The sequence below is a fragment of the Aquarana catesbeiana genome, linkage group LG05 (assembly GCF_042186555.1).
Source record: "Aquarana catesbeiana isolate 2022-GZ linkage group LG05, ASM4218655v1, whole genome shotgun sequence".
Lineage (NCBI taxonomy): Eukaryota > Metazoa > Chordata > Amphibia > Anura > Ranidae > Aquarana > Aquarana catesbeiana.
The window spans coordinates 62,164,873-62,192,740 of NC_133328.1; the positions used below are offsets into that span (position 1 = coordinate 62,164,873).

General features: G+C 41.4%; 1 protein-coding gene across 1 annotated transcript; it reads right to left on the reverse strand.

The window, feature by feature from the left end:
- Positions 1–3,590: 3,590 nt before the first annotated feature.
- Positions 3,591–27,218, reverse strand: LOC141145796 (patched domain-containing protein 3-like). The gene is made up of 4 exons (XM_073632665.1): positions 26,419–27,218; positions 24,184–24,305; positions 22,575–22,720; positions 3,591–6,155 (listed from the first exon to the last, which is right to left on the reverse strand). The coding sequence occupies exons 1-4, from the start codon at positions 27,139–27,141 to the stop codon at positions 4,306–4,308; spliced, it is 2,841 nt and encodes a 946-aa protein (XP_073488766.1). The 5' UTR covers positions 27,142–27,218; the 3' UTR covers positions 3,591–4,305.
- Between the last annotated feature and the right edge of the window lie 650 nt (positions 27,219–27,868).

A 27,868-nucleotide genomic window follows, 5' to 3' on the forward strand; every position in this document is an offset into this window, starting at 1 on the left:
AGGAAAAAAAGGATCCATGATGTCACTGGACTGGCCTGAAGGTTGCAGGCATTCATAGGCTTATTTATTTATTTTTCTAAATGCCCATTTATGTTGTTCTGTCTGTGCCCTCCACATTTCAGAGTGTTATGACTTGTCTCTTGTAATATCTTCAAGTCCTGCCAGGTCTGTGAAAGATCATTCTTGAAGGCAGACTTTACCTCATTAAATACAAAACCAGTGAAAATTCCCAGCTCAACTCACCAACCAGTCAGCTTACCAACCGAATTAACCTGTCCAACAGTATGCATTAAAAACAGGGGTTTAGTTAGCACACTTTTGCAAACGCATGCATAAGCTGTAAGGCCCCTTCACGACACCTTGTTTTACTTGCAGTCTTAACCCTTGTAAATTTATGAGAGGCTCCACAGTGGGAGCACATGTATTCTAATGGATAGATAAGGGGCAGGTGGGCCTGGAGGTAGCCCAGCCCTCCTTAAAGGCACAGGGGCACATTGGTAACCCAGCACATAGCACAATGGTAGCAAAGATGCCCAGTGTGTCCCCTGACCAAATTTACACCAGTACCCTTTTCTCATTATGAGGCAAACCTCTGAATGAGATACATTTCTTACAAGTAGGCAGAGAGTGCAGAATCCGAGATATTTTTACTGTTGAATGTAAGTGAGAGAAGTCGGCAGTAGGAGTGTCTTCCGGCCATAGCTGTGAGGGAGAGCATGGAGGGCTCACTGGGTTTGCAGGGCTGAGACTGAAGGATTAGGAGTCCACGTTTCAGTTGGTCACAGGCTTTGGGTTGCAACCATGTGTGTTGGATGAGTAGTTATCCTCCTGTTCTGGGGTAGAGGTCCCAGGGCTTATGCTGGCAGATGATTTTTGGGCTTTGAAGTATGTAGCTGCTGAGAGAAAGGCAGGTTGGGATCCAAAGTATTGGTTCAGAACTGATCCCCAAGGCACTGGGTCAATCCCGGATTGTTTCCTATATTTAGGCATGTTGGCACAGCTCTGTAGATGTTCTGAGGTCAGAAAAAACAGTAAAGCAGTAAAGAGATTGCTAGGGGTGCTTTTTTACACCACCATTACAAGGCCACAACCCCCCACGGATGTAAATTTTTCTGTAAAATGGAATTAATATAAAGAATCCTTACCAGCACACCTTAAGAGGCGAGTTATCACCAACCATTTCAGGACCTCACAAGATGACTTTCTTAATGGACCTTGTTAAAAGAAAGTAGCCTTGCGGGGTTCTGAAACTTGGTTTGATAATTTTTCTCTGATGTCTCAATAAAAGACATAAACCTCAATAAATAAAAGGTTTACTGATGAGGGATCTTTGTATAGTCAATTGATGGCTTGTACCTTACCGCTTAATCATTCAGAACCTTTAAAATATAGGACATAATCTGTATGGTGTGCGACTGACATCATTCTCTTTAAAGTGTATGTCCTAACAATTTATTTCTCCCTTTTTGTCTGTTAAAGAGGAATTCCGCCCGCCTTTTTAAAAATTAAAAGTCAGCAGCTACACATACTGTAGCTGCTGACTTTTAACATTAGGACACTTACCTGTCCTGAAGTCCAGTGATGTCGGTACCACAGCTGATGTTTAAATTGGCTGGTCGGGGAACCCAGCAGTGTAGCCTTTTGGCTTCATGGCCAGGTCCTTATTGCGCATGTGTGAAGCGTGCAGCACTCTCTTACTGGCCTGGCAGAAGGCGTGGGAGGAGGAGGGGGGGCCGAGCTGCTGACGTACTATGCCGCAGCCCGGTCTCCTGGAAGTGGGGAACAGGGTACCTGCAAAAAACAGGTACCCCCTCCCCGATCCCTCCCGAAAGGTGCCAAATGTGGCACCGGGGGTGGGAGGAAACATTTAAGCCACTTTTGGGTGTAACTCCACTTTAAATATACCTGTAAAGGAGAAGCACAGCCAAAGCTTGTTTGACTGTACTTCTGTGGATCACAGGAGTGTAGTTCATTCTGCACTTCTGTGATCTGTTTTCAGCAGACATTGGGCTGACGTCGCAGAGCCAGTCCAGGCTCGGGCAAGATCGCGAAAATAAAGTCGGGATCTGCCCACATGTCTGGACTGGCACCCGGCTCAGCCTCTCAGCGAGCCACTAAGAGCCTAAGTCGACCACACCTGCCCCTTCCACAGCCCAGTGCTCCAGTATGCAAGGGGGGGCAGAGCAGAGAGCTGGTGACTGAGAGCCATCAGCTTTCTGCTCAGGAAGCCTGAGTGTTCGATCACTCAGTTCTCAGTGTTAGAGCCGGTGGGGGCAGATGCAGCATCCACCTAAGTAAGTATGTTTCTGGAAAAAAAAAAAAAACTCCATACTTCTCTTTTAAGGCATTTTGTTATATCTGTTCGATAAGTGCAAAAAATACCTGTTGCTCTTGCCAGAAATCTTGCCAGCTGATAACTTCTGTGCTTTATAACCACGCTGTATCATATTATTTGTCCTGAGAAATACGTGCCCATCCATGTCTATAACATAGAGGGCAAGAGGCAAGGGAAGGTTCCAGCAGGCCTTTCCTGTTTTGTTGCCCTGATACAGTAGAGTGAATGAGTGTTGTTGCACTAGGACAGGAAGTGTGTTACTGGTAGAATCACCAGGCAAAATAGAAAATAAAAATAAAATAGAAAAAAAAAGAGCCTGGAGAAAAACAAAAATTGCAGTCACCACATCTAAGGACTGGTAAGCTGCAATATATAAAATTTTTGTTTTTGGATTTAGATATGCTTCAACCCCTTCTAGCAGACCGTACACAGGTATGCGGATTCACTGAAGTGGGTCTTTATCCGTGAGGCTGCATATCTGTCTTTGTGCTGATAGCGCATCGCACAGCACGTTCCCAGCACAGAGACTGGGATCTCACCAGCAGCCCCGGGTCTCGTACTAACAATTGAGACCTAGTACTTCCAGTCCTGGGTCAACTGATCGCTGTGATAGTCTCTGGTTGGCTATCACAGTGATCAGTCACTGGGAAGCCTTTCCATGTGAAGATGTAGATGTAAATAAACAAAAGTTTGTAAAAAACAAAACAAATTAAGAAAAAAAAATATTAGATCAAGGTTTGATCTAGGTCAGTGCCAAGGTTGGTGTTCAGGATAGGTATATTTCGGGTAGGATTTTTTTTCCAAAGAAACAAATTTTTTAAATTAGTATTAGTCTCAGTCTGTATTAGGTAGGATACAAAAGCAAAATATGCAGTATTGTTTCTGGGCCCTACTACAAGTACAAGCAACAAGCATACACATATGTGCTATTGCTGTGATTATCAGGAGCAGGAGAATTTATTTAGAATTGTTCTTTGGTGGTAAGTTATGGTAATAGCAAGAAATATACAGCTACATTTTTTGTTATTTTGGACCAGTTTTCCTTTGATAATAATAAAAAAAATCAGGATATATCTGTTATTATTTACCACCAAAAGAAAGCCCAATTTGTCCTGAAAAAACAAAGTTTAATCCACCTGGATACATATAGATGCGATGATATGTAAAGTTGTATTAACACATGTCAAAGTTGCAAAATTGTGTTCAGGCATTAATGTTTGTTTTACCCTCTGTCACTAAAGGGGTTAAGGGAATTACCAGAAACACATTTCCTCCATATTCACAATTTATTGAGTAGGTGTAAACATTTACTGACATCCAATATTGGAAGAAAACTGCAAATCAATGCCTTGTCTTTTTTATGTTTTTTGTTTTGCATTTTCACATGCCACACATTTGCCTCTAATTAAGGCCTTATTCAGATGGGTGTCGGCACCCCTACTGTGTGCAGGAAGTGTTTGTATTGGCATCTGCATCCACAATGAGCTACACGCAGATAACCTATAGAAGTGGATGCAGACCCAGCAGTTGCATGGACACAGCTGCATGTCAAAATTTGACAACTGAAAGTGTATGGCCCAGCTGGTGTATGGCCCGGAATGTAGACGGGCAGCACCCATATGAATGAGGCCTAAAGCAGAGTATGAATTATCATAATAAAGGTTTAGTCCAGACATAGCTTATATTTTTGTTTTATTTGCAGTTTCTACTTTTGTTACAGTAAGTACAGTTTCATAATATGTTCAATATTGATATATATTATTAACGGAAGAAGAAAAATTCTATGTATTGTTATATATATATATATATATATATATATATATATATATATATATATATATATATATCAATATATATATTTACTCACATACAGTGTACAGCACTAACCTATTGTGCAGCATTACCTGTGAAAAAGCGGATGGTATGCTGCCCCATACATGGACCCCTACTACCAGAAACTGGTGGTAGTCCTAATCATTTTTGTGCTCCAGGTAAACTTGCAACATTTTTTCTCTGTATTCCACCATTCTTTTAGCATGGTCTTTGTCTATCTGTCTATCCTGTGAATGAAGTACTGAGTAAATGTTTCCTTGCCAACTTGTACAATAGCTTTCCTTGCTCAGGTTTTTACAGTCCTGTACAGCAGGCACAGTACTGGTGTAGCCTGGAAGACTGAATTCAGCCTTCCTTACTTGGCTTTCAAAAGTTAACGGGTGCGCTCTGTATATCAACGCAGGGGGAAAATCATTTGCGTCTTTGTCCCCATGCTTTTTATTATGTACGTCATCACTACACTGCTTTCGGCAATCGCCAACTGCTATCAGGAACACAGGGATGAATAGCAGGCCATGAAGGGCACCAAATGTAAGGACAAGTAACATGATTTTAAAAAAGGTTCTAAAAATATAACTTTCTGCAGCAGAAAGGGCTGCAATCCCTAGGATTGTGGAGAGAGCCCCCTGTACTATGGGGTAACCAAGCACGTGCAGTGCATCAATCATCCTCTCATTGACATTTTTCTTTCGATTAGAGACACATGCATACACAATATGTGCTGAAAAATCAACAGAAAACCCAATGCAAATGACCAAATTGATCATTGATATGGAATCTAGGTTAACTTTCCAAAAAGACATAAACCCTGTGACACCAGCAATGATTGATGCAATATCAAATGTCACCCATAAGGCGCACAAGGGATCCGGAATAAACAAAACTGAAATTACAAGCATGACAACAGTAGCCACTATGATATTCTGGATTGTGTTTTGAATTATTACAATGTATTGATCCAGGTATATGAATAACGGGTGATAAACAATTATATTAAAGCTGCAATTATTAGTGGTGTCCCGTAAGTGGGTTAACATTTCTTTGGCATTGTCAATATTAATTACATTAACAGCCTGGATAAAGAATCTGGAGGCCTTAATTTCATTCCCTTCTATTCTGATATCCTGCCTGAAATTAGAAACATGTTCATACATTTTATCTAAGTTTTTCAAGAAATTTTCCTTAGTGCTGATGTTCAGATTTTCTCTCTTAGACATTTCTATGTAGGCTCTCATCCAGGATGTGGAATATTCCTTGGCTATATAGCAGCTCTTTTCTAAGTTCTGCATGCAAGTTTCAATGACCTCCTGAGTCTTTATTTCCCAATAATCAGCTTCACTGGTCACAACCACCATAACCCTTGGGCCATACTCTGAAAAATATAATGCTTCTGTATCATAGAAGTGAGTTAAGGAAGAGTTGGCTTTGGCCAAATCTCGGATATCAATTCCATCTTTTATCTGAATACAACCATAAATGCTAGCAGAGAGGTATAGCAGATATAAAATGAGTACCAATACCTTAGCCCAAGGCTTGGTGAGGAATGGACCATAGTATTTATAAAAGAATATTGTGATAGGATGCTCAGTCTCTTTCTCCTGTGAGGAGTCCAAAACTCCTCCAACACAACATGCATTGTACAACCAGCTTCGTTTATTATCTCTCTTGTCACTTATTTTCATGCAAACTAACCAATGTCTGTTGTTCTTTTCATGGATTCCATTCAAAGCTAGTATAGCTCCAAAGAACGTTATGCAGTAGATGTAACAGAAAACCAGAGCAGTCCCTGTGTAGATACAGAATGATTGAACGGATGGGAAATGGGTCATTATTCCAATGTAGAATGCTAGCACATCAGTGAGAGTGGTAATGGTGATGGACACGGCTGCCTCTTGATAGGTATCGGCCATTCGCTCTTCTATAGTACTTGCCAATTTAGTTTGCTTCCAGCAAGATATTATAATGAACATGTTGTCTACTCCCACTCCTGCAAAAACAAACAAAAAAAAAATGATCAATGTCAGGCACTGCATGTACAAAATATACTACATATATATATATATATATATATATATATATATATATATATATATATATATATATATATTACAGTATCTCACAAAAATGAGTACACCCCTCACATTTTTGCAAATATTTATTTTATATCTTTTCATGTGACAACACTGAAGAAATGACACTTTGCTACAATGTAAAGTAGTGACTGTACAGCTTGTATAACAGTATAAAATAACTCAACACACAGCCATTAATGTCTAAACCGCTGGTAACAAGAGTGAGTACACCCCTAAGTGAAAATTTCCAAATTGGGCCCAATTAGCCATTTTTTCTCCCCGGTGTCATGTTACTCGTTAGTGTTACAAGGTCTCAGGTGTGAATGGGCAGCAGGTGTGTTAAATTTGGTGTTCAACATGACACCTCAAGGCAAAGAACTCTCTGAGGATCTGAAAAAAGAATTGTTGCTCTACATAAAGATGGCCTAGGCTATAAGAAAATTTTCAAGACCCTGAAACTGAGCTGCAGCACGGTGGCCAAGACCATACAGCGGTTTTAAAGTGCAGGTTCCACTCAGAACAGGCATCGTCATGGTCGACCAAAGTGGTTGAGTGCACGTGCTCAGCGTCATATCCAGAGGTTGTCTTTGGGAAATAGGCATATGAGTGCTGCCAGCATTGCTGCAGAAGTTAAGGGGTGGGGGGGTCAGCCTGTCAGTGCTGAGGCCATACGCCGCACACTGCATCAAAATGGCCTGCATGGCTGTCGTCCCAGAAGGAAGCCTCTTTTAAAAAGTGATGCACAAGAAAGCCCGCAAACAGTTTGCTGAAGACAAGCAGACTAAGGACATGGAATACTGGAACCATGTCCTTTGGTCTGATGAGATCAAGATAAACTTATTTGGTTCAGATGGTGTCAAGCGTGTATGGCGTCAACCAGGTGATGAGTACAAAGACAAATGTCTCTTGCCTACAGTCAAGCATGGTGGTGAGAGTGTCATGGTCTGGGGCTGCATGAGTGCTGCTGGCACTGGGGAGCTACAGTTCATTGAGGGACCATGAATGCCAACATGTACTGTGACATACTGAAGCAGAGCATGATCCCTTCCCTTTGGAGACTGGGACGCAGGGCAGTATTCCAACATGATAATGACCCCAAACACACCTCTAAGACGACCACTGCTTTGCTAAAGAAGCTGAGGGTAAAAGTGATGGACTGGCCAAGCATGTCTCCAGACCTAAACCCTATTGAGCATCTGTGGGGCATCCTCAAACGGAAAGTGGAGGAGTGTCGTCATGGAGGAGTGGAAGAGGACTCCAGTGGCAACCTGTGAAGCTTTGGTGAACTCCATGCCCAAGAGGGTTAAGCTGGTGCTGGAAAATAATGGTGGCCACACAAAATATTGACACTTTGGGCCCAATTTGGACATTTTCATTTAGGGGTTACTCACTTTTGTTGCCAGTGGTTTAGACATTAATGGCTGTGTGTTGAGCTATTTTGAGGGGACAGCAAATTTACACTGTTATACAAGCTGTACACTCACTACTTTACATTGTAGCAAAGTGTCATTTCTTCAGTGTTGTCACATGAAAAGATATCATAAAATATTTACAAAAATGTGAGAGGTGTACCCACTTTTTGTGAGATACTGTATATACAGTATCTCACTAAAGTTTCACCCCTTTATTTGTCCTTTGACCATTGTATCATGTACCTTGCAGCTGAGCTTGATGTGCAGAAAAAGACCTCTCATACAGCCCAGCTGGGGTACCACTAATGTTGCGACAGTGGTCATGAGAGCACGGCGAGGTATGAGTGCCTGTGTAGTCTTCCGCTGGATGTAGTGATGCGTAGCGGGTGCGTCACCAGAGTTGGCCGGATAGCTGGAACAGTGGAAAACAGGAACAGCAGACCCTGGGCTAGTAGACAGCAAGCAGCAGTAGATAGCGTCTGGCAGCAAGTGCAGACAGGGCAGATGAACAACTGGATGTGTAGTCAGACAAGCCAGGCTGGCAACAGGTGGTCGGTTGCAAGCATAGACTGCAGGCAAGGAATTGTCAGGGTGCGGACAGGAATCGGCAACATGAGATCAGGTAGATAAGCAGGAAGCAGAGCACAATCCTGTCAGAAACCATGAAATCAGGCCGACACAGAAGTACAGTTAAATCACACTTGTTTAATAATAAAAGTAAAAAGAACAAACGTAGTAAAACATAGCCAAAGTTCAGTAACCGGAACGGATAGTCAGCCAAGCCAGAAGTCAGGGATCAATGAAGTGGAACAGCAAGCAGGATCTGGAGCCAGAAGGGATGTCAGCAAAGCAAGTCTTGAACAGGATCACAGGAGATAGTTTCTGTGTTGTTGACCAAGGCGAAGGCAGAGATCCTCTGGACTGGATGGCTTAAGTAGGCAGGACTGACGAGCAGGATATCATCAACAGCTGAGTAACTGTGGAGAGATAGGAGCTGGCAATTAGCTGACAGCTGAGCGCTCAGCTCAGAGAAGGAAGGGCTGAGCCCAGCCCTGACAGTACCCCCTCCTCAATAACCCCTCCCCCTCGGAGGACCACCAGGCTTGAGGGGGAAACATCTATGGAAATCACAGAGGAGGACAGGGGCATGTAAATCTGAGGATGAAACCCAAGAGCGATCCTCCAGACCGTACCCTTTCCAATGCACCAGGTACTGTATGCGCCTATGGAACCTGCGGGAGTCAACAATGGACTGTACTTCATACTCCTGATGGTTCTGAACCTGTACAGGGTGAGGACGTGGCACCGAGGTGGTAAAGCGGTTGCAGACCAAAGGTTTTAATAAGGAGACATGAAATACATTTGAAATACGCATATTAGAAGGAAGGTCTAATGCGTAAGCCACTGGGTTAATTCTGCGAAGAATATGGAAAGGCCCAATAAACCGAGGTGCGAACTTCAGTGAGGGAACACGAAGTCAGAAGTTGCGAGATGACAGCCAGACCCTGTCCCCAACCTGGTAGGAAGGTGCAGGCAGGCGTCTGCGGTCAGCATGGAGTCTGTACTTATCATTAGCATGTCACAAAGCCTCCTGGACTTGTGCCCAAGTGGAACGAAGACCATGGAGATGCTCCTCTAACGCAGGAATACTCTGTGGAACAAACGAGTCAGGCAACATGGAAGTTTGGAAACCATAATTCGCCATAAACGGGGACAATTGGGAAGCAGAATTCAAGGCACTGTTGTGAGCAAACTCTACCCACGGTGATAGGTCTGACCAGTTGTTATGATGGTCAGAAATATAGCAACGTAGGAATTGCTCCAAGGACTGATTGGCTCGTTCTGCGGCCCCATTAGACTGCGGGTGATACATAGAGGAGAAAGCAAAATAAAATAAAAGAAAAACAAATCAGCGCAAATATGTATGAAATGGCAAATAGCTGCTGAACACCAGGGTCAACAATCACAAATCCCTGAAACAATATAAAACAGATGGTGCAGCGCTATAATATAAGTAATAAAGTCTGTTTTATTATAGAGGAGAAAGCAAGCTGAATTCCCAACTGTGCGCAAAAGGCTCGCCAGAACTAGGAGACAAACTGACTACCCCTGTCCGAGACAATCACCTTGGGTAGTCCATGTAAGCGAAAGATCTCCCGACCAAAAATGGAAGCCAGTTCCTTAGAAGTGGGCAACTTCTTAAGTGGAATACAATGACACATCTTAGATGTGAATAACTGTGTTGCCCTGGGAGTTGGGTAACTCCATAATGAAATTCATAGACAGGTGGGTCCAGGGCCTCTCTCCATTGGGTATGGGTTGTAGGAGGCCCACTGGAACGTGTCATGGAGTCTTACTCTGAGCACACACGGAACAGGCAGCTACAAAGGCAGTTACATCAACACGTAGACTAGGCCACCAGAATTGTTGGGAAATGGCCCAAAAGAGTTGATTCTTCCCAGGGTGACCAGCAGCCTTGGGAGAATGGTAAGTCTGGACCACGGCAGTATGGAGTCTCTCTGGGACAAAGCGGTGGTCACAAGTTTTCTCAGGAGGAGCATGGACCTGAGCAGCAAGAATTTTGTCACCCAAAGGAGAAGTGAGACTGGTATGAACCGTAGCCAGAATATGATCAGGAGGAATCACGGGAACCATAACCGACTCAAACTTGGAAGTGGAGAAAAATTGTTGTGACAAGGCGTCAGCCCTTACATTCTTAGTACTGGGTAAGAATGAGACAATGTAATTGAAACTTGACAAGGAAAGAGCCCATCGCGCCCTTCTGGGAGAGAGCCTCAGACACGAATGGGAGATTCTTATGATCAGTAAAAATGAGAACCGGCACAGTGGTACCTTCGAGGAGATGTCTCCATTCTTTCAGGGCTAAAATGATCGCCAACAGCTCTCTGTCATCTCATAATTGCACTCCTCAGGTGACGATTTCTTGGAAAAGTAGCCACAAGGATGCATAGGGCTCTCAGAGGTAGGATGTTGTGACAGAAGGGCACCAACACCAGTCTCAGAAGCATTAGCCTTAAGGATAAAAGGTAATGTAGGATCAGGATGTGCCAACACAGGAGTAGAAACAAAGCCAGCCTTGAGACTCTCAAAGGCCTTAATGGACTCCGGAGACCAACTCTGCAGGTTACCGTCCTTTCTGGTCATATCAGTCAGGGGCTTGACCAGGAACGAGAAGTTACGAATAAACTTCCAATAATAGTTGGCAAAGCCCAGGAAACACTGCAGAGGACGTAAACCCATGGGTCGGGGCCACTGTAGAACTGCCAAAAGTTTCTCTGGGTCCATCGAAAAACCAGCAGTGGAAATGACATAACCCAGGAATTTAACCTGTTCACAATGGAACTCTTACTTTATTAGTTTACAATAGAGATTGTTCTCTCTTAGTTTCTGAAGCACACGACAGACATCTGTGTGGTGGCTCTCCAGGGACTTGGAAAATATGAGGATATCATCGAGATAAACCACCACACATAACTGCAACAAATCTCGGAGGACATCCTTAATAAATTCCTGGAAAACTGCCGGGGGGGTTACAAAGGCCAAAAGGCATTACAAGGTACTCATAATGGTCTGTTCTGGTATTAAACGCAGTTTTCCACTCGTCGCCCTCCTTAATCCTCATGAGATTGTATGCCCCTCTTAAATCAAGCTTCGTGAAAACCGTTGCACCCTTGAGGTGGTCAAAAAACTCCGTAATCAACGGAATCGGATAGGCATTCTTAATCGTGAAACGATTAAGACCCCTATAATCAATACAGGGTCTCAGTTCACCACTCTTCTTCTTCACAAAGAAGAAACCAGCACCAGCAGGAGACAAGGATTTGCGGATGAAAACTCGAGAAAGCGCGTTTGCAACATACTCCTCCATAGCCTTATCCTCCAAGACCGACAAGGGGTAAACACAACCACAAGGGGGTATGGCACCAGGTTGAAGGTCAATACGGCTGGTGTGGAGGCAAACTACCGGCTTGACCTTTGTCAAAGACATTGCTAAAATTGCGGTACTGCGCTGGCAGGGAGGAGAGTAAAGAGGTGCACAGGACCTTGGCTACCTTCTGGAAGCATGTCTCACTGCATTGTGGTGACCAGGAGAGAACCTCTGCATGGAGCCAATTAAAAGAGGGGTTGTGCTTCTGTAACCAAGGATAACCAATAACCAGCGTAAACTTAGGTGAGGAAATAACTATTTGAATTTGATTATCTCATGGTGAAGAGCCCCTACGGCTATGGACAACGGAACCACCTCCCATCAAGAGCCTCAATGGCAAGTGGAGTGTCACGCAGCTGCAGCGGAATCGAGTGCTTCAATACAAAGGCAGCATCAATGAACAGGCCTGCAGCCCCAGAGTTGATTAGAGCCTGTATCTTGACGGGCGACTCATCCCAAGAAAGGGTGACTGAAACCAGGGGCTTATCCTTCTGGATAACTGCGGATGAAACAACGCCACCTAAGGTCTGTCCATGACCTCAAGGTTCGGGCGTTCCCTGGACGGGTAGAACAAGAATTCAATAAGTGACCTGCCTGGCCACAATAAAGGCACAATCTCTCCCTCCTCCTAAAGGTTCTCTCATCCGCAGAGAGACGTGTGAAACCCAAGTGAAAGGGTTCACCTTCACTGACCGACATGGTACCAGGAGGCATGGGAGGTGAGGTGGGCATGGGTGGGACTGCAAAGCTTGGAGACAAATGTACAGGAGGCTTCCGCAAGCGCTCCTTAAAAGAGAGTCTTTCTCTGGAGTCTGGAGTCAATGAGGATGGCAAACGTGATGAACTTCTCCAGCTCAGTGGGTATATCTCGGGCTGCTATCTCATCCTTGATGGTATCCGAGAGACCATGAGAAAAAGCAGCCAGGAGGGCCTCATTGTTCCACGCTATCTCTGCTGTCAGAGTACGGAATTCAGTGGCGTAGTCGGCAACAGTTCTCGTACTCTGTTCGATGGACATGAGGCACATGTGGCAGCAGAAGCAGAGCATGCGGGAACGTCAAATACCCTTTTAAACAAAGCCACAACCTCAGAGTAGCACAAGACAACAGGTTTTTGCATCTCCCATAGAGGGTTTGCCCAGGCCAAGGCGCTCTCAGAAAGCAAAGATATCACAAAACCTACTTTGCTTCTGTCCATGGGAAACACCTGGGGCAGCATCTCAAAGTATATCTCAACCTGGTTGATAAACCCCCTGTATTGGACTGGATTGCCCCCAAATCGCTGGGGAAGCGGAGCGGAACCAGACATACCTCTTATAGAGGTAATACTCGAGGCGCGGGCCTGCACAGAGACTGGAGCAGCAGCAGGGTTGGCCTGCAACATAGGTTGTACTGGAGTGGCCACAGTGGCAGATTCCAGGTGAGCCATGCGACTCAGGAGCGTTTGTAACGCCATGGCAAACTGATCCATGCGGTGATCCAGTTCATCCAATCTGGAAAAAATATTACCAACAGGTGGATTGACTGCATCTTCTGAATTCATGGCCTTTGCCTACTGTCAGAAACCATGAATCAGGACGAGACAGAAGTAAATCACATTTGTTTAACAATAAAAGTAAAAAGAACAAACATAGTAAAACATAGCTAAAGTTCAGTAACCGGAACGGATAGTCAGCCAAGCCAGAAGTCAGGGATCAATGTAGTGGAACAGCAAGCAGGATCTGGAGCCAGAAAGGATGTCAGCAAAGCAAGTCTTGAACAGGATCGCAGTAGATAGTTTCTGTGATGTTGACCAAGGCGAAGGCAGAGATCCTCTGGACTGGATGGCTTAAGTAGACAGGACTGACGAGCAGGATATCATCAACAGCTGAGTAACTGTGAAGAGAAGCTGGCAATTAGCTAAAAGCTGAGCGGCCAGCTCAGAGAAGGAAGGGCTGAGCCCAGCCCTGACAAATCCAGAAACATTCCAAAGTCAGGGCAGGTAGCGATCAAGCGAAGTCAGGAGCAAGCCGGGTCATACACAGAATCAGATACAGGAACACAGGTACAGCTGCAGATCAGACAGCAATGGACTAGTGCAGCTGCTGCACTTATATAGGTAATTTGACGCCAGTGCCAATGGCTAATGTGCACATCTGTGCACACTGGTGTTCACCTATTCACAGTATTTACAGCATGCTTGCGCCTGCACATTTGCATGTGCCTCGGAGCTGTAGCTGCGCTATGGCCAGCACGTTCCTGACACATACAGCAGAACAAAATGTAAAGCTTAGTACACACGGGCCGAATGTCAGGCGACATCGCTGGTTCAATAGAAACCGGTCAACATTTGCCCGTGTGTACTGCTGCCAGTCCAACAGAAGCCGGCCACCTTCTGTCGGAGGGTGACAACCGGCTCCCGATCAGCGCTCTCAGCCAACAGGTCTCAGCTGTTCCTATCTGAGCTGTCAGTTTTCCGTTCAACCCACCGGGTTGAACAAAAAAAAAAAAAAACGATTAGTCTGTACCATGCTTTATGGTAAAACATTCCATAAGGGCACCTGTTCTATTGACAGTTTGCTAAGAAGGGAATGATCCTCAGTACTGAGAAATTTCTCTGGGACATGGAGTCTAGTGAACTCTTCCTAATTGGACTACTAAAAAAAAAACTGTTAAGGGTTTTAACTCTTCCATACACTGTCTAAAAAAAATTGTTATGACTTTACATACAGTTTAACTAAGATTACAGAGTGTCATGTGACTCCCCCAAATAGCCGCCTGCACTTATACACACAATAATCCTATTTCTGGATTTACCCACAGTACAAAAGAATAACATGTCAATTTATATTGTAAATGAAACACTTTGGTCATTCGCTTTCTTATCCTGCTCTAACAGTTATGCCCTGTACACACGGTCGGACATTGATCGGACATTCCGACAACAAAATTCATGGATTTTTTCCGACGGATGTTGGCTCAAACTTGTCTTGCATACACACGGTCACACAAAGTTGTCAGAAAATCCGATCGCTCTAAACGCGGTGACGTAAAACACGTACGTTGGGACTATAAATGGGGCAGTAGCCAATATCCAGTCCAGTAACCAATATTTTGTCTTTTAATTTATTCTGAGCATGCGTGGCACTTTGTGCGTCAGATTTGTGTACACACGATCGGAATTTCTGACAACGGATTTTGTTGTCGGAAAATGTTATATCCTGCTCTCAAACTTTGTGTGTCGGACATTCCAATGGAAAATGTGTGATGGAGCCCACACACGGTCGGAATTTCTGAGGTCCTATCACACATTTTCCGTTGGAAAATCCGACCGTGTGTACAGGACATAACAGTTAAAAGGTAAGTATATTTTACTGAACATATTTATATTATTCATACATTAACATGAAAGTTATGAGAATTTGAGACACCTATTAGGGAAGAAATCTTATTATCTGTCCTAATCGTGATCCTTAGATATCATACATACGGGCATAATTTCACTTTTTTTTACGTTTCAACAAAAATACTTATTGATATTTATATATATATTCAGGTTCATCTCATAAAATTAGAATATCATCAAAAAGTTAATTTATTTCAGTAATTCAATTCAAAAAGTGAAACTCGTATATTATATATAGATTCATTACACACAGAGTGATATATTTCAAGCATTTCTTTCTTTTAATTTTGATGATTATGGCTTACAGTTAGTGAAAACCCAAAATTCAGTATCTCAGAAAATTAGAATATTGCAGAAGACCAATAAAAAAAAGATTTTTAACACAGAAATGTTGGCTTGCTGAAAAGTATGTCCATGTACAGTATAGTCTGCACTCAATACTCCTGCACTCAGGGCTCCTTTTGCATGAATTACTACATCAATGCGGCGTGGCATGAAGGCGATCAGTCTGTGGCACTGATGAGGTGTTTTGGAAGCCCAGGTTGCTTTGATAGCGGCCTTCAGTTCATCTGCATTGTTGGGTCTAGTGTCTCTCATCTTCCTCTTGACAATACCCCACAGATTCGCTATGGGGTTTAGGTCAGGCGAGTTTGCTGGCCAATCAAGCACCGTGATACCATGATCATTACACCAGGTATTGGTACTTTTGGCAGTGTGGACAGGTGCTGGAAAATGAAATCAGCATCTCCATAAAATTTGTCAGCGAAGGGAAGCATGAAGTGCTCTAGAATTTCCAGGTAGAGGGCTGTGCGGACTTTGGATTTGATAAAACACAATGGACCAACACCAGCAGATGACATGACTCCTCAATGCCAAAAGTACCAATACCTGGTTTAATGATCATGCATCTATATAAAATATACTAGTTTCACTTTTTAAATTAAATAACTAAAATAAATTAACTTTTTTTGATGATATTCCAATTTTATGAGATGCATTTGTATTTATAGTGTTAAGCGTTCATGTGTGCAGAAACAGGAGCACCAGCATCATTTTGCGTCATTAAAAACATCTGCTGCCATGCTATGTTGCTGCTAATAATGCAAGTCAATAGGCAGGTGTTTCTTTAGCATTATGCTTTGCTTTGGCTGATTCAGGCTTTGCTCTGCCAATAGAAAAGAGTAAAACATGCTTGAAAAGGATTTTTATAGGCATTGACCAGGCATAACTATGAGCCCTAATGCTTCTTTTTTCATCACTGGAAAAAAAATAAAATTCTGTATGTAGATTATAAGTACTTTTTGTGCTCAATTTTTTTGTAGGTTGGCTTTTATGACAAACTGTTTTTCTACTTGCGTAGTGGATTGGTTTGTGGGCCAATGTTCCAATTGAAACACCAAGCTAATAAAAATGTGTTTTTTTCTCTCTTTTGTGCATGAAATCCAGCACAGCATTTTGAACCCTTGATTTCTAAATAGCAAGTAAATTGTACTTCTCCACTGAATGCAAAAAACCCCCCAGAAAACAAAAAACTGTAATGATGATCAGAGAGTCACACGTTTCCTCAATAAGTTAAATAATATTTTTTGTCTCTGCAGGACTTGTTATTTTTATTTCTAATTAAAAATTGACAATTCTGTTTGTATGATCCCAAAACCCCTTTCTGATGATACTTCCTGTGTGAATTATCGGCCTATCTCTCTGTTAAACCTCGATATTAACCACTTGAGCCCCGGACCATTATGCTGCCTAAGGACCAGAGGTCTTTTTCCAATTTGGCACTGCGTCGCTTTAACTGCTAATTGCGCGGTCATGCAATGCTGTACCCAAACGAAATTTGCGTCCTTTTCTTCCCACAAATAGAGCTTTCTTTTGATGGTATTTGATCACCTCTGCAGTTTTTATTTTTTGCGCTATAAACGGAAAAAGACCGAAAATTTTGAAAAAAAATGATATTTTCTACTTTTTGTTATAAAAAAAATCCAATAAACTAAATTTTAGTCATACATTTAGGTTAAAATGTATTCGGCCACATGTCTTTGGTAAAAAAAATGTCAATAAGCATATATTTATTGGTTTGCGCAAAAGTTATAGCGTCTACAAACTAGGGTACATTTTCTGTAATTTACACAGCTTTTAGTTTATGACTGCCTATGTCATTTCTTGAGGTGCTAAAATGGCCGGGCAGTACAAAACCCCCCCAAATGACCCCATTTTGGAAAGTAGACACCCCAAGGAAATTGCTGAGAGGCATGTTGAACCCATTGAATATTAATTTTTTTTGTCCCAAGTGATTGAATAATGACAAAAAAAAAAAAAAAATATTTACAAAAAGTTGTCACTAAATGATATATTGCTCACACAGGCCATGGGCCTATGTGGAATTGCACCCCAAAATACATTCAGCTGCTTCTCCTGAGTATGGGGATACCACATGTGTGGGACTTTTTGGGAGCTTAGCCGCGTACGGGGCCCCGAAAACCAAGCACCGCCTTCAGGATTTCTAAGGGTGTAAATTTTTGATTTCACTCTTCACTGCCTATCACAGTTTCGGAGGCCATGGAATGCCCAGGTGGCACAAAACCCCCCCAAATGACCCCATTTTGGAAAGTAGACACCCCAAGCTATTTGCTGAGAGGCATATTGAGTCCATGGAATATTTTATATTTTGACACAAGTTGCGGGAAAGTGACACTTTTTTTTTTTTTTTTTGCACAAAGTTGTCACTAAATGATATATTGCTCACACAGGCCATGGGCATATGTGGAATTGCACCCCAAAATACATTTAGCTGCTTCTCCTGAGTATGGGGATACCACATGTGTGGGACTTTTTGGGAGCCTAGCCGCGTACGGGGCCCCGAAAACCAAGCACCGCCTTCAGTATTTCTAAGGGTGAAAATTTTTGATTTCACTCTTCACTGCCTATCACAGTTTCGGAGGCCATGGAATGCCCAGGTGGCACAAAACCCCCCCAAATGACCCCATTTTGGAAAGTAGACACCCCAAGCTATTTGCTGAGAGGCATGGTGAGTATTTTGCAGCTCTCATTTGTTTTTGAAAATGAAGAAAGACAAGAAAAAACTTTTTTTTTTTTCTTTTTTCAATTTTCAAAACTTTGTGACAAAAAGTGAGGTCTGCAAAATACTCACTATACCTCTCAGCAAATATCAGATATTGATCCGTTCAGATACTATACCACTAAGGGAGGTGTACGGTGCGTGCGTGGGTGTTAGCGGTACTGGCGCTAATCTGACGCTGCTTGGGGCTGGTGCTTGCCAGTTCACCAAAATACTACCAAAAAAACTGTTAGCGATCGCAGGGATCAGGCCTGACTCTGCGAACGCTGCAGTTATGCATTTAGTGTTTTGTAAGTGTCAGTGATCGATCGATACTGCACTTGGGTGGGCTGGGCTGGGCTGGGCCAGGCGGAGGGGCAAAACGCAGGTGCTAGCAGGTATCTGGGCTGATCCCGCTAACACTGCGTTTTTGGGAACCCTAAACTGCTGGGGACGCCAGTATAGATCTGATCGGATCAGATATTGATCCGATCAGATACTATACCACTAAGGGAGCTGTACGGTGCGTGCGTGGGTGTTAGCGCTACTGGCGCTAACCTGACGCTGCCTGGGGCTGGTGCTTGCCAGTTCACCAAAATGCTACCAAAAAAACTGTTAGCGATCGCAGGGATCAGGCCTGACTCTGCGAACGCTGCAGTTATGCGTTTAGTGTTTTGTAAGTGACAGTGATCGATCGATACTGCACTTGGGCTGGGCCGGGCGGAGGGGCAAAACGCAGGTGCTAGCAGGTATCTGGGCTGATCCCGCTAACACTGTGTTTTTGGGAACCCTAAACTGCTGGGGACGCTAGTATAGATCTGATCGGATCAGATATTGATCCGTACAGATACTATACCACTAAGGGAGGCGTATGCTGCGTGCGTGGGTGTTAGCGGTACTGGCGCTAATCTGACGCTGCCTGGGGCGACGCATATCACCGCCGGGCGATCAGGGGGCTAAACCTTTATTCGGTAATAAACGGCGGGTGCCCTGACACTATAAAAAATAAACAAACTAACCAGCGTCACCCGTAACAGTTATATGGTGATCAGTGGTGAAAGGGTTAACTAGGGGGCAATCAAGGGGTTAAAACATTTATTCGGTAGTATATGGGGGTCCCTGTCGCTATAAAACGCTGACGGCGAACCTAAATATTTAGGTCCCTAACTAGCGTCACCAGCGACACTAATACAGCGATCAGAAAAATGATCGCTTAGCGACACTGGTGACAGGGGGTGATCAAGGGGTTAAAACTTTATTAGGGGGGGTTAGGGGGGTATCCTAGACCTACAGGGGGGTAATACTAACTGTCCCAACACTGTAACTGTCACAAACTGACACCAATGCAGTAATCAGAAAAAAAACAAAAAAAAACAAAAAAACTGCTGGTGTCAGTTGGTGACAGGGGGGGGGGTGATCGGGGGGGGGGGGATCGGGGTGTTTAGTGTGCCTGGCATGTTCTACTGTGTGTGTAGTGTTTGTGCACTCACATACCTGTCTTCTCTCCTCGGGCCGGAACGGAAATTACAGAGCCGAGGAGAGATGACATAATTTCCTTTGCTGCTGTTTAGCATACAGCAGCAAAGGAATGATGTGATTGGCTGGCGGCGATCGCGAGGGGGGGGCCACGAACGGATGGCCTCCACCTCATCTCTGATCGCCGCTGGACAAAAGACGACCGCCTCGGGCACCGGGGGGGTGTCCGATCGGACCCCCCACCCGCGGAAGGCAAATCACGTATATGTACGTGATTTTGCCTGTCCGTGCCACCTTGCCAACGTAAATCGGCGTGAGGCGGTCGTCAAGTGGTTAAATTATTAGCAAAAATAATAGCAAAACGCCTCAATAGCATTATAGGAAAATTAATACATAGAGATCAAGTAGGCTTCATGCCAAATAGACAGGCAGGCGATAATATACGCAGGGCAGTGTTATTGGCACATATTGCTAAAAAACGGAAAATCCCTTTATGTTTTCTATCTCTCGATATTAAGAGGGCATTTGACACAGTATCCTGGCAATATATGCAATATTCATTACAAAAATGGGGTTTTGGACCCCACTTTTTAACATGGATCTAGCATTATATAATAAACCCAAAGCCTATATAAAATATGCTGGATACAAATCTGAAGCCTTTAATATCGAAAGAGGTACCCGACAGGGTTGCCCATTATCTCCCTTATTATTTGCCCTTATACTCGAACCCATGGCCCAATATATCAGAACAAACCAAACTATAACTGGCATTGAAGTAGGAGGTATTACACACAAATTATGTATATTTGCAGACGATATATTACTTTTTCTATCATCACCACAGGTCTCTGGTCCTAACTTAATACCAGCTCTTGATGGATTTGCAGCCCTATCCGGCCTTATGATTAATCCTAAGAAATGCCTAGTGCTTAATATTTCACTCACAAACATGGAATTGATCCCGGCTAGGGCTGCACTCCCATTCACATGGGCAGAAAAATCAATCCCATATCTTGGAATTCATTTAACAGCATCTCATTCTGACTTATTCTCAACCAATTATCCTCCTGTATTAAGACAGATCACAAATCTAATAAAACAATGGTCGCAACTTCCTTTATCCTGGATAGGGAAGATTAATGCAATCAAAATGACTATTCTACCCAAATTGCTTTATCTATTCAGAGTCCTCCCTATTCCAATTCCTTCCTATTTTTTGAGAATAGTACAAAAAAGAGCAACTTCGTTTATATGGGGCTCTTCTAAACCACGTATACCTATACACACACTACATCTTCCCAAAAATAAAGGAGGCCTGGGATACCCTAATTTTACTAACTACTACAGAGCAGCACATTTGGCCAGTCTGTCCAAATACCATGCAAAACAGGAAATCCCATTATGGGTATTTATAGAGGCTTCAGAAAATGACCCTCTATTAATATCAAATTTATTATGGCTTGATCCTAAAGACCGCTTTAAAATTCATAATCCCATAACTAAACACTTCTTATCTCTCTGGGATAAACTAAAAACCAAATATCAGTTACAATCTCCACACAATCCTCTCCTTTCTTTTATCAGAAATCCGGCCTTTTATCCGGCATGGATCTACCCAAATTCTTTTAAAGCTTGGACAACATCAGGCATTCAGACACTAAATGACTTCATAGCATCTAAATCATTCCTTTCATTCCCATCGCTTAGAGAAAAATATGATCTACCAAACTCTGAGATATTTAGATATCTCCAAATCAAAAATTTCTATACACCATTCCTAAAGGGGGATACACCATTATCCCAATGATCCATTTTTGAATCAATCTGTACAAAAGATCCATTTGCTAAAGGTACAATTTCATCACTTTATAATCAATTATATGGAGTAGCAAATCTTAATAGACCCTCTTACGTTCAGAGGTGGGAGGAGGACCTGGGACGAACTTTAGAAGACACGGACTGGTCTAACATATGGCTCACATCTAAGTCATCTTCACCCAACATCTTAGCACTGGAGACAAATTATAAAGTCCTAACTCGCTGGTACCTTGTACCCGCTAGAGTGGCAAAATATTCACCTAATACCTCAGCTCTTTGTTTTCGAGGATGCCCAGAAATAGGCACATATTTACACATATGGTGGACGTGCCCAGTAATCCAAACCTTCTGGAAGGAAGTCTTCGTGATTGCATCTAAAATATTTAAAAAAATAATACAACCAGATCCATATTTAACTTTACTTAATCTAAAACCGGAATGGTTAACACTCTCTCAATTCAAACTTATGATCCAACTAATAACGGCTGCAAAACAAACAGTGGCCAAGGCATGGAAATCTCTTACATTGGTACTAGCAGAAACAATTCACAGAATGAATAATACAATGTCCCATGTTACGATGGTAGCCATCGATCAAAATCAAATTCCAAAATTTGAAAAACTTTGGCATCCTTGGATAAAACAACAGTTCCTGTCAAACTTCAATGACTCTGTCCTGTTGCCATGGTAACAGATTAAATGACTTACAGTGACACCCATTATAAGGCTTCAAAAAGAACTAAAAAGAATAATAAACTGACGAGCGGGACAACCTTGTGGACCATACCTCTACCTTTCAACCCTTTTTCTTCTTTCTCTTTCCTTTTCTCCACCTTACGATTAAAGCTCATTATCAGAATTTATTTGACCTATATACACTCTACTTGTAAACAATATGTATAGTAGGTATAAATCATTTAAATACCTACAAAAGTAACTAAGGAAATGATATATATCTTTAATTTAGGTTTATGTGAACCCAATGTTTAATATTTGAAATTTCATGATATTTACCTATATAAACCCTACTGTAAAACAATGAGCTTACTTTATAGATCCTTGTAAACTTACTTTATCTATCTTTATAACATTGTATACTCAATAAACTTCTTTTGACAAGGAAAAATTGACAATTCAATTTCAAAATCAAAAGTAAAACTTTTGAATAATGGGATTCAAGGGCAGAAAAAAAATGTACCCACAGAACTGCAGTTTATGATTTTATTTTACTTACCGAGTATAAGAAATGGTGCATTTGCGACTGTTCTTGCAAAGGGTACTTTACACAGTAAAAGGAGTCCAAAACTGGCCATCATGGCTAATCCAGGTGATATTACACCAAGTGTTGTTAGCCAAATTTTATTTCTCATGTTGTCCAAGCTGAAATAAAGATATAAAAATGTTTTTTCACCCTTCTGTCTACAATAGAGAGTCTTATAAATCCACCATATAAAGTGGATAAAGAAATTCCCTGAGAAAGTGGCCTTATTTTTATTGCAATTAGAGTACTTTGGACCTCCTATGATATAGAGGTCTTGCTGTCCGGTAAGAAGTGTGTGCACCTGGTGGTGTGGAGAAGAGCAGCTAAATTTGTAACACTGAAAACTATACATTTATATTTTATATACAGTATGTTGCACTTTTTCTCATTTGTTTTTCGAATGGATTTTCTAATTTTTGACCTGTTCACTCTTAAAGGAATAGCATACCATTTTTTATATAGGTATATAGGGTAGACTAGTCTAAATGTTTTGTGACTAAAGACAATTCCTGATTTGGATTTCCAGAGATTTTTGTAGTTTAATTTTTTTGGAAGACAAAACTACTAAAAAAAAACGACCATTTGTGGTCTGCATAAAGATGTACCGTAAATAATTTTTGCAGTGTATATACTATGAAAGGATTCTGACCAATAGATTAACTAGAAATTGGCACAATGAGCTGGAATATGTATAGACCAAAATCTCACTAAAATAGGCCCCTTTAACCAAGATGCCCCCATGACCATGCAGCTTTGTGGCCTCCTTCTTTTCTGTACCTTCAATTAAAACAATTGTGTATATTTCCCATGCCATTAAGACTAATGTTTTATTGTTGAGTTCTTGCAGGCTTTCTAAGGAAAAGAATGGAACACAATTTGGAAAATTAGAGGCACATTCAGTCATTCATTTGTTTTTCCTCTATCCTCATCTGTGCCTAATTGCATCATTAATTAGTTGTGTTTGGTATTCTGGTGTTTGCCAATGTATATTTTTTTCAGGGTGGCTTTTCACAGACTTACAATCTATTTCATGATACGCATGCCATGTCACTTTTTTAAGATTTTCTTACTTATATGTTTTTTTTTAAGAAACCATACTTTACTGGGATTTACATGTAATGAACAAAACTTATCATGTTTTTCTTTAACATGTGGCATATTTTTGTAATACTTCTGCATGTGGCAGGCTCTTTAATATATCATTTATATCATAAGGCTACATTCTGTATCTTTTTATGAAGTAAAATAAAACATGGTCTAATCTACTGTAAACAATTTCAATCTTGGACAAATCATTTTTTTTTTAAACTGAGGTTTATCACAAGAAACACTTGGTAAAACATATATGATGTTGTTAAGCAAGGTTTTCTGTTTGTTTTTTTGTTTTGTTTTTTTTACTGAAATTGTTTTATGGTAAATAATGGAAAACTCCCAATCTGCTTTATAAATAATCACATAAATATTCAAGGTCTGGCCATGCATTAGTATCATACACTCCCCATATTCTCCCCACCCAGACTTATGCAAATATACAGTATGTATTACATTGGAGATGTAAATATGGAATTATTTATTCTCTCACCTGGCACAAGATACAATGGAGAAGAGGATGGTCACAACATAGGTGATTGAAAACAATGGGATCACTTTTTCTGTACTTCCTTCAAATTCCGTTTCCAGAGAAATAGATGTTGAGTGGTAAACCTAAGATTAGCCAAATATTAGCTGATTTTCATCTTATTAGGGAAATATTAAATATATGTTGACACAATCATCATTATGGCAAACCTATAATTTGCTTCTAATAATTTATTAGCTTGTATGACCCAATCATGACCCAATCAGAGTTTTATCGATGTTACCTTGCTCCATGGTATAATAATAAAAAAATTAAAGACAACCATTGTTCACTAACTGGGTCTGTGGGGGCCAAGATCATTGCACAGTTATTTAGAATTTTTCTAATAGCAAACAATAATGAATTGAGGTATGCTTCACTGTGTAAAATTTGCCTTAATTTTTCCCCCCTGTTTTTATTGACAATTATTGAGGCTGGGCAGTCTTTTTATAAACCAGTAAGTATTTTCAGTGGAAAATCTTTTCCAATTAAATATGATATGTGATCATAACTGCAGCACTAACTACTGGTATCCATTATGTACCAACAACTTTTGGAGCACCATAAAATTTCCAAAATGGTCCAGCTAATGAATAAATGACCATGATCATAAAAAAAGCCACTGTTATTTAAAATGACTCACAATGCAGAATGTTGATCTAAGGAGCTAACATTATTGCCTCCAGGGATAAGGAAGGAAATGTTTCCCTGTTGGAGCAAACTTTTCTTCTTTTCTTCCTCTGGAACACTAGTAGGTTTAGAAATTTTCGTAACCTAATAGATGTGTTTTTTTCAGCTTGACCATCTATGTAGCTATCATTGGTGTAAAGATGGTGTAAAGGAAAGGTGTAAAGCTACGCTTAAAAGGGGTTGTAAACCCTCATGTTTTCTCACCTTAATGCATCCTATGCATTAAGGTAAAAAAACTTCTAATAGTCACCGCCCCCCCCCCCCCCATTTTACTCACCTGAGCCCCTTCGTTCCCTCGGCGGAGACGCGCTCACCTTCTCTGCTTGGGGTTCTCGGCTCTCGGGGCAGAGTCCTGCATTCTGCATCTATAGATGCAAATGCTGGATTGCGGAGTGCGCCTGCAAGGTAACCTTGCACTTCTCCTAGGGGTTATACGATGTGGGGAGAAGCTGATAGCACCACCGGGGGATCCCAGAAGAGGGTGACTGTGGCCACTCTAAACAAAACGGACTGCACAGTGGAGGTAAGTATGACATGTTTGTTATTTAAAAAAAAAAAACAAGGGTTTACAATCACTTTAAGCTTTGCAGACCATAAACAAATTAACAGTCATTGGATTTAAGTCATGAAATTTGCCTTTTTTAGTAGTTCACAAACAGCTCATCTGTGGTTACGGTATTTAAATATGATGGGTGACCCCACTCCAGTGAAATCAACTTCTTTGTCAATGTAACTTCATAAAATTCACACAAAAGGAGAGCAGCAGGATAAGTGCTCTTTAGGGTGAAACATATTAAAAGTCTCGCTCCTTTTCTTGTACCCCTGTTGTGAAGTTACATTAATACAAAGTTGATTTTACTGGAATGTGGTCATCCATTATATTTGAGTATTTAATCTTCAGCTATGCACCCAGTGCTTGATGCAAGAGTGGACTGACCTGTAGAAATATTTGGTATTTGTTATGAAGCTCATTTGTTGTATATACCCTGTTAGTCAGCATATCTGGAAATGTTTGTCTAAAATAATTTTAATCTATAATGTGTATATGTATGTATAACAGCGCAGTGCTACTCTCATTTAAACACAATGCACCAAATGCACAATGCACCAAAAGTAAAATGTGTTATGCAAGAACATAATAAAATTAAATTCCAATAGTGTAATTCAAAGAAAGTTCAATCCCATGTGTCAACATAAATCATTATATTCCAACTGATTACTTTAATATTGATTTTATTATTTATGTGAAGCACATATTAGTATTAGCTGGCTATTGTTGTTTGTGTATAGAGGTTTTATATAAGTAGCAGCGCAAGATTTTCACACTAAAGAAAATGTAATCCTGTGCTATATTGAAAACCCAGCTTAGTTATATAGATAGCACGGTTTTACGTGAAAACCTCAAAAGGATAATCACGTCTTCACAATGTTTTGGCTGTTCAAAATTTGGGAGAAAAGCTATGATTACCCATATCTACGCGCATACATTAAAGCCATACTTGAACATACCTTTACATCTCTGAGTTGCAATTGGTCTATCAGGTGAGAGATGGAGTTCATAAAGTGATGAAGCCATTCTATGCTGGTGTGATGAACTGTACCATTATCCCCTCTCAGGTAATACAGGAATCGCAGGGCCTTGGCCTTCAACAGAACATTGTCTAGATCCAACATTACACCACCAATGTACAGTCCCACAAATGCACCATTCTGGAGCTGAGGGTAAGTCAACAGGACATCTTTAGTGTTATTGTGCATTAGGTTGAGTATTGGGTTGGCTGAGACACAGGTGGAGCCATTGACTTGGGCACAAAGTTGGTTAAAATTAATTCCAGACTTTGAGGTCAAGTGTTTCACAGCCATATCAAGCTTTTGAAGTTCCTTGAAGACGCTTGTGATTAGGATATTATCTGATGTGCTTACAATAATAAGAGATGCAAAAGTGCCCGGTGTGTAAAGTCTTTGTGCAGAAAACTGCCCCGAGTCATTTGTAGGAAAATTAATTCTGATAAAATCTCTTTGACTCTTTGCAATTCCTCCTTCTGGAGTAAATAACTCTTCAAGTTTATTAATTTGCCTCTGCTCCAGAAAACACAGTCCAATTCCCAATCCAACAGAAAGTATTAAGGGAGTAATAACAAAATACCAGGGTTTTTTGGCAATCAGTTTGCCCAGTGTTCGGAATCCCTGGGAAAGGGGCCTCTCTAAGCAGTCTGCATGGCAGCCACTCATTTTTAGTTCACCTAAAAAAAAAGAGAAGTTTTGGTGCCTTTTAAATCACCAAGTCTGTTCTAGAGAAGCATTTCTTATATTCTAATGTTTATATTCAGTATTCCCGGATTTATATATCTGATATGCCCCTAAAGTACACATCTGTTAGTGATGGTTAATTAGCCAGATGATGATGTTCACATCAGTAAACACAATTATTCATTGTGTCAAGACATGTAAATGGTTTAATTTAATGCAATGTATTAACGGCTCAGAGCACTGGAACATTTCCAACTTGCAACCTACCATGGACAAATATTCCTGATTTCCGGTATCAGTGGTACAATGCTTCTTCTTAGTACCAGTCAAATGGACAATATACTGTACTTCCTTAAATCCAAGAACAAAATGTAATGTATTGGATTGGGTTAGAGCGTTTAAGGGTATATAAAAAGAAGTGTGGTGTTGGAGAAGAAGTGGAGGACAAAGAGAGGAGCAATCTAGTTTTAAAAAATGGGGGGAAGGAGGGAGCTGGTGGAAGGAGTGATGGAGAACATGACTATCCTGAGGCCCTGCAGTAGCCCAAAAGACCTTAGACCACCATGGTATACATACCATTTATGTATGAAATAAGATGTAAAAAAAGTTTTAATTGAAACAATATACATTGCAATTTATTTAATCAAGAACTGAAATTTACTTAGTAATCTATTTTATACATATACATTTCTGGCTAAGATTCTGTTTG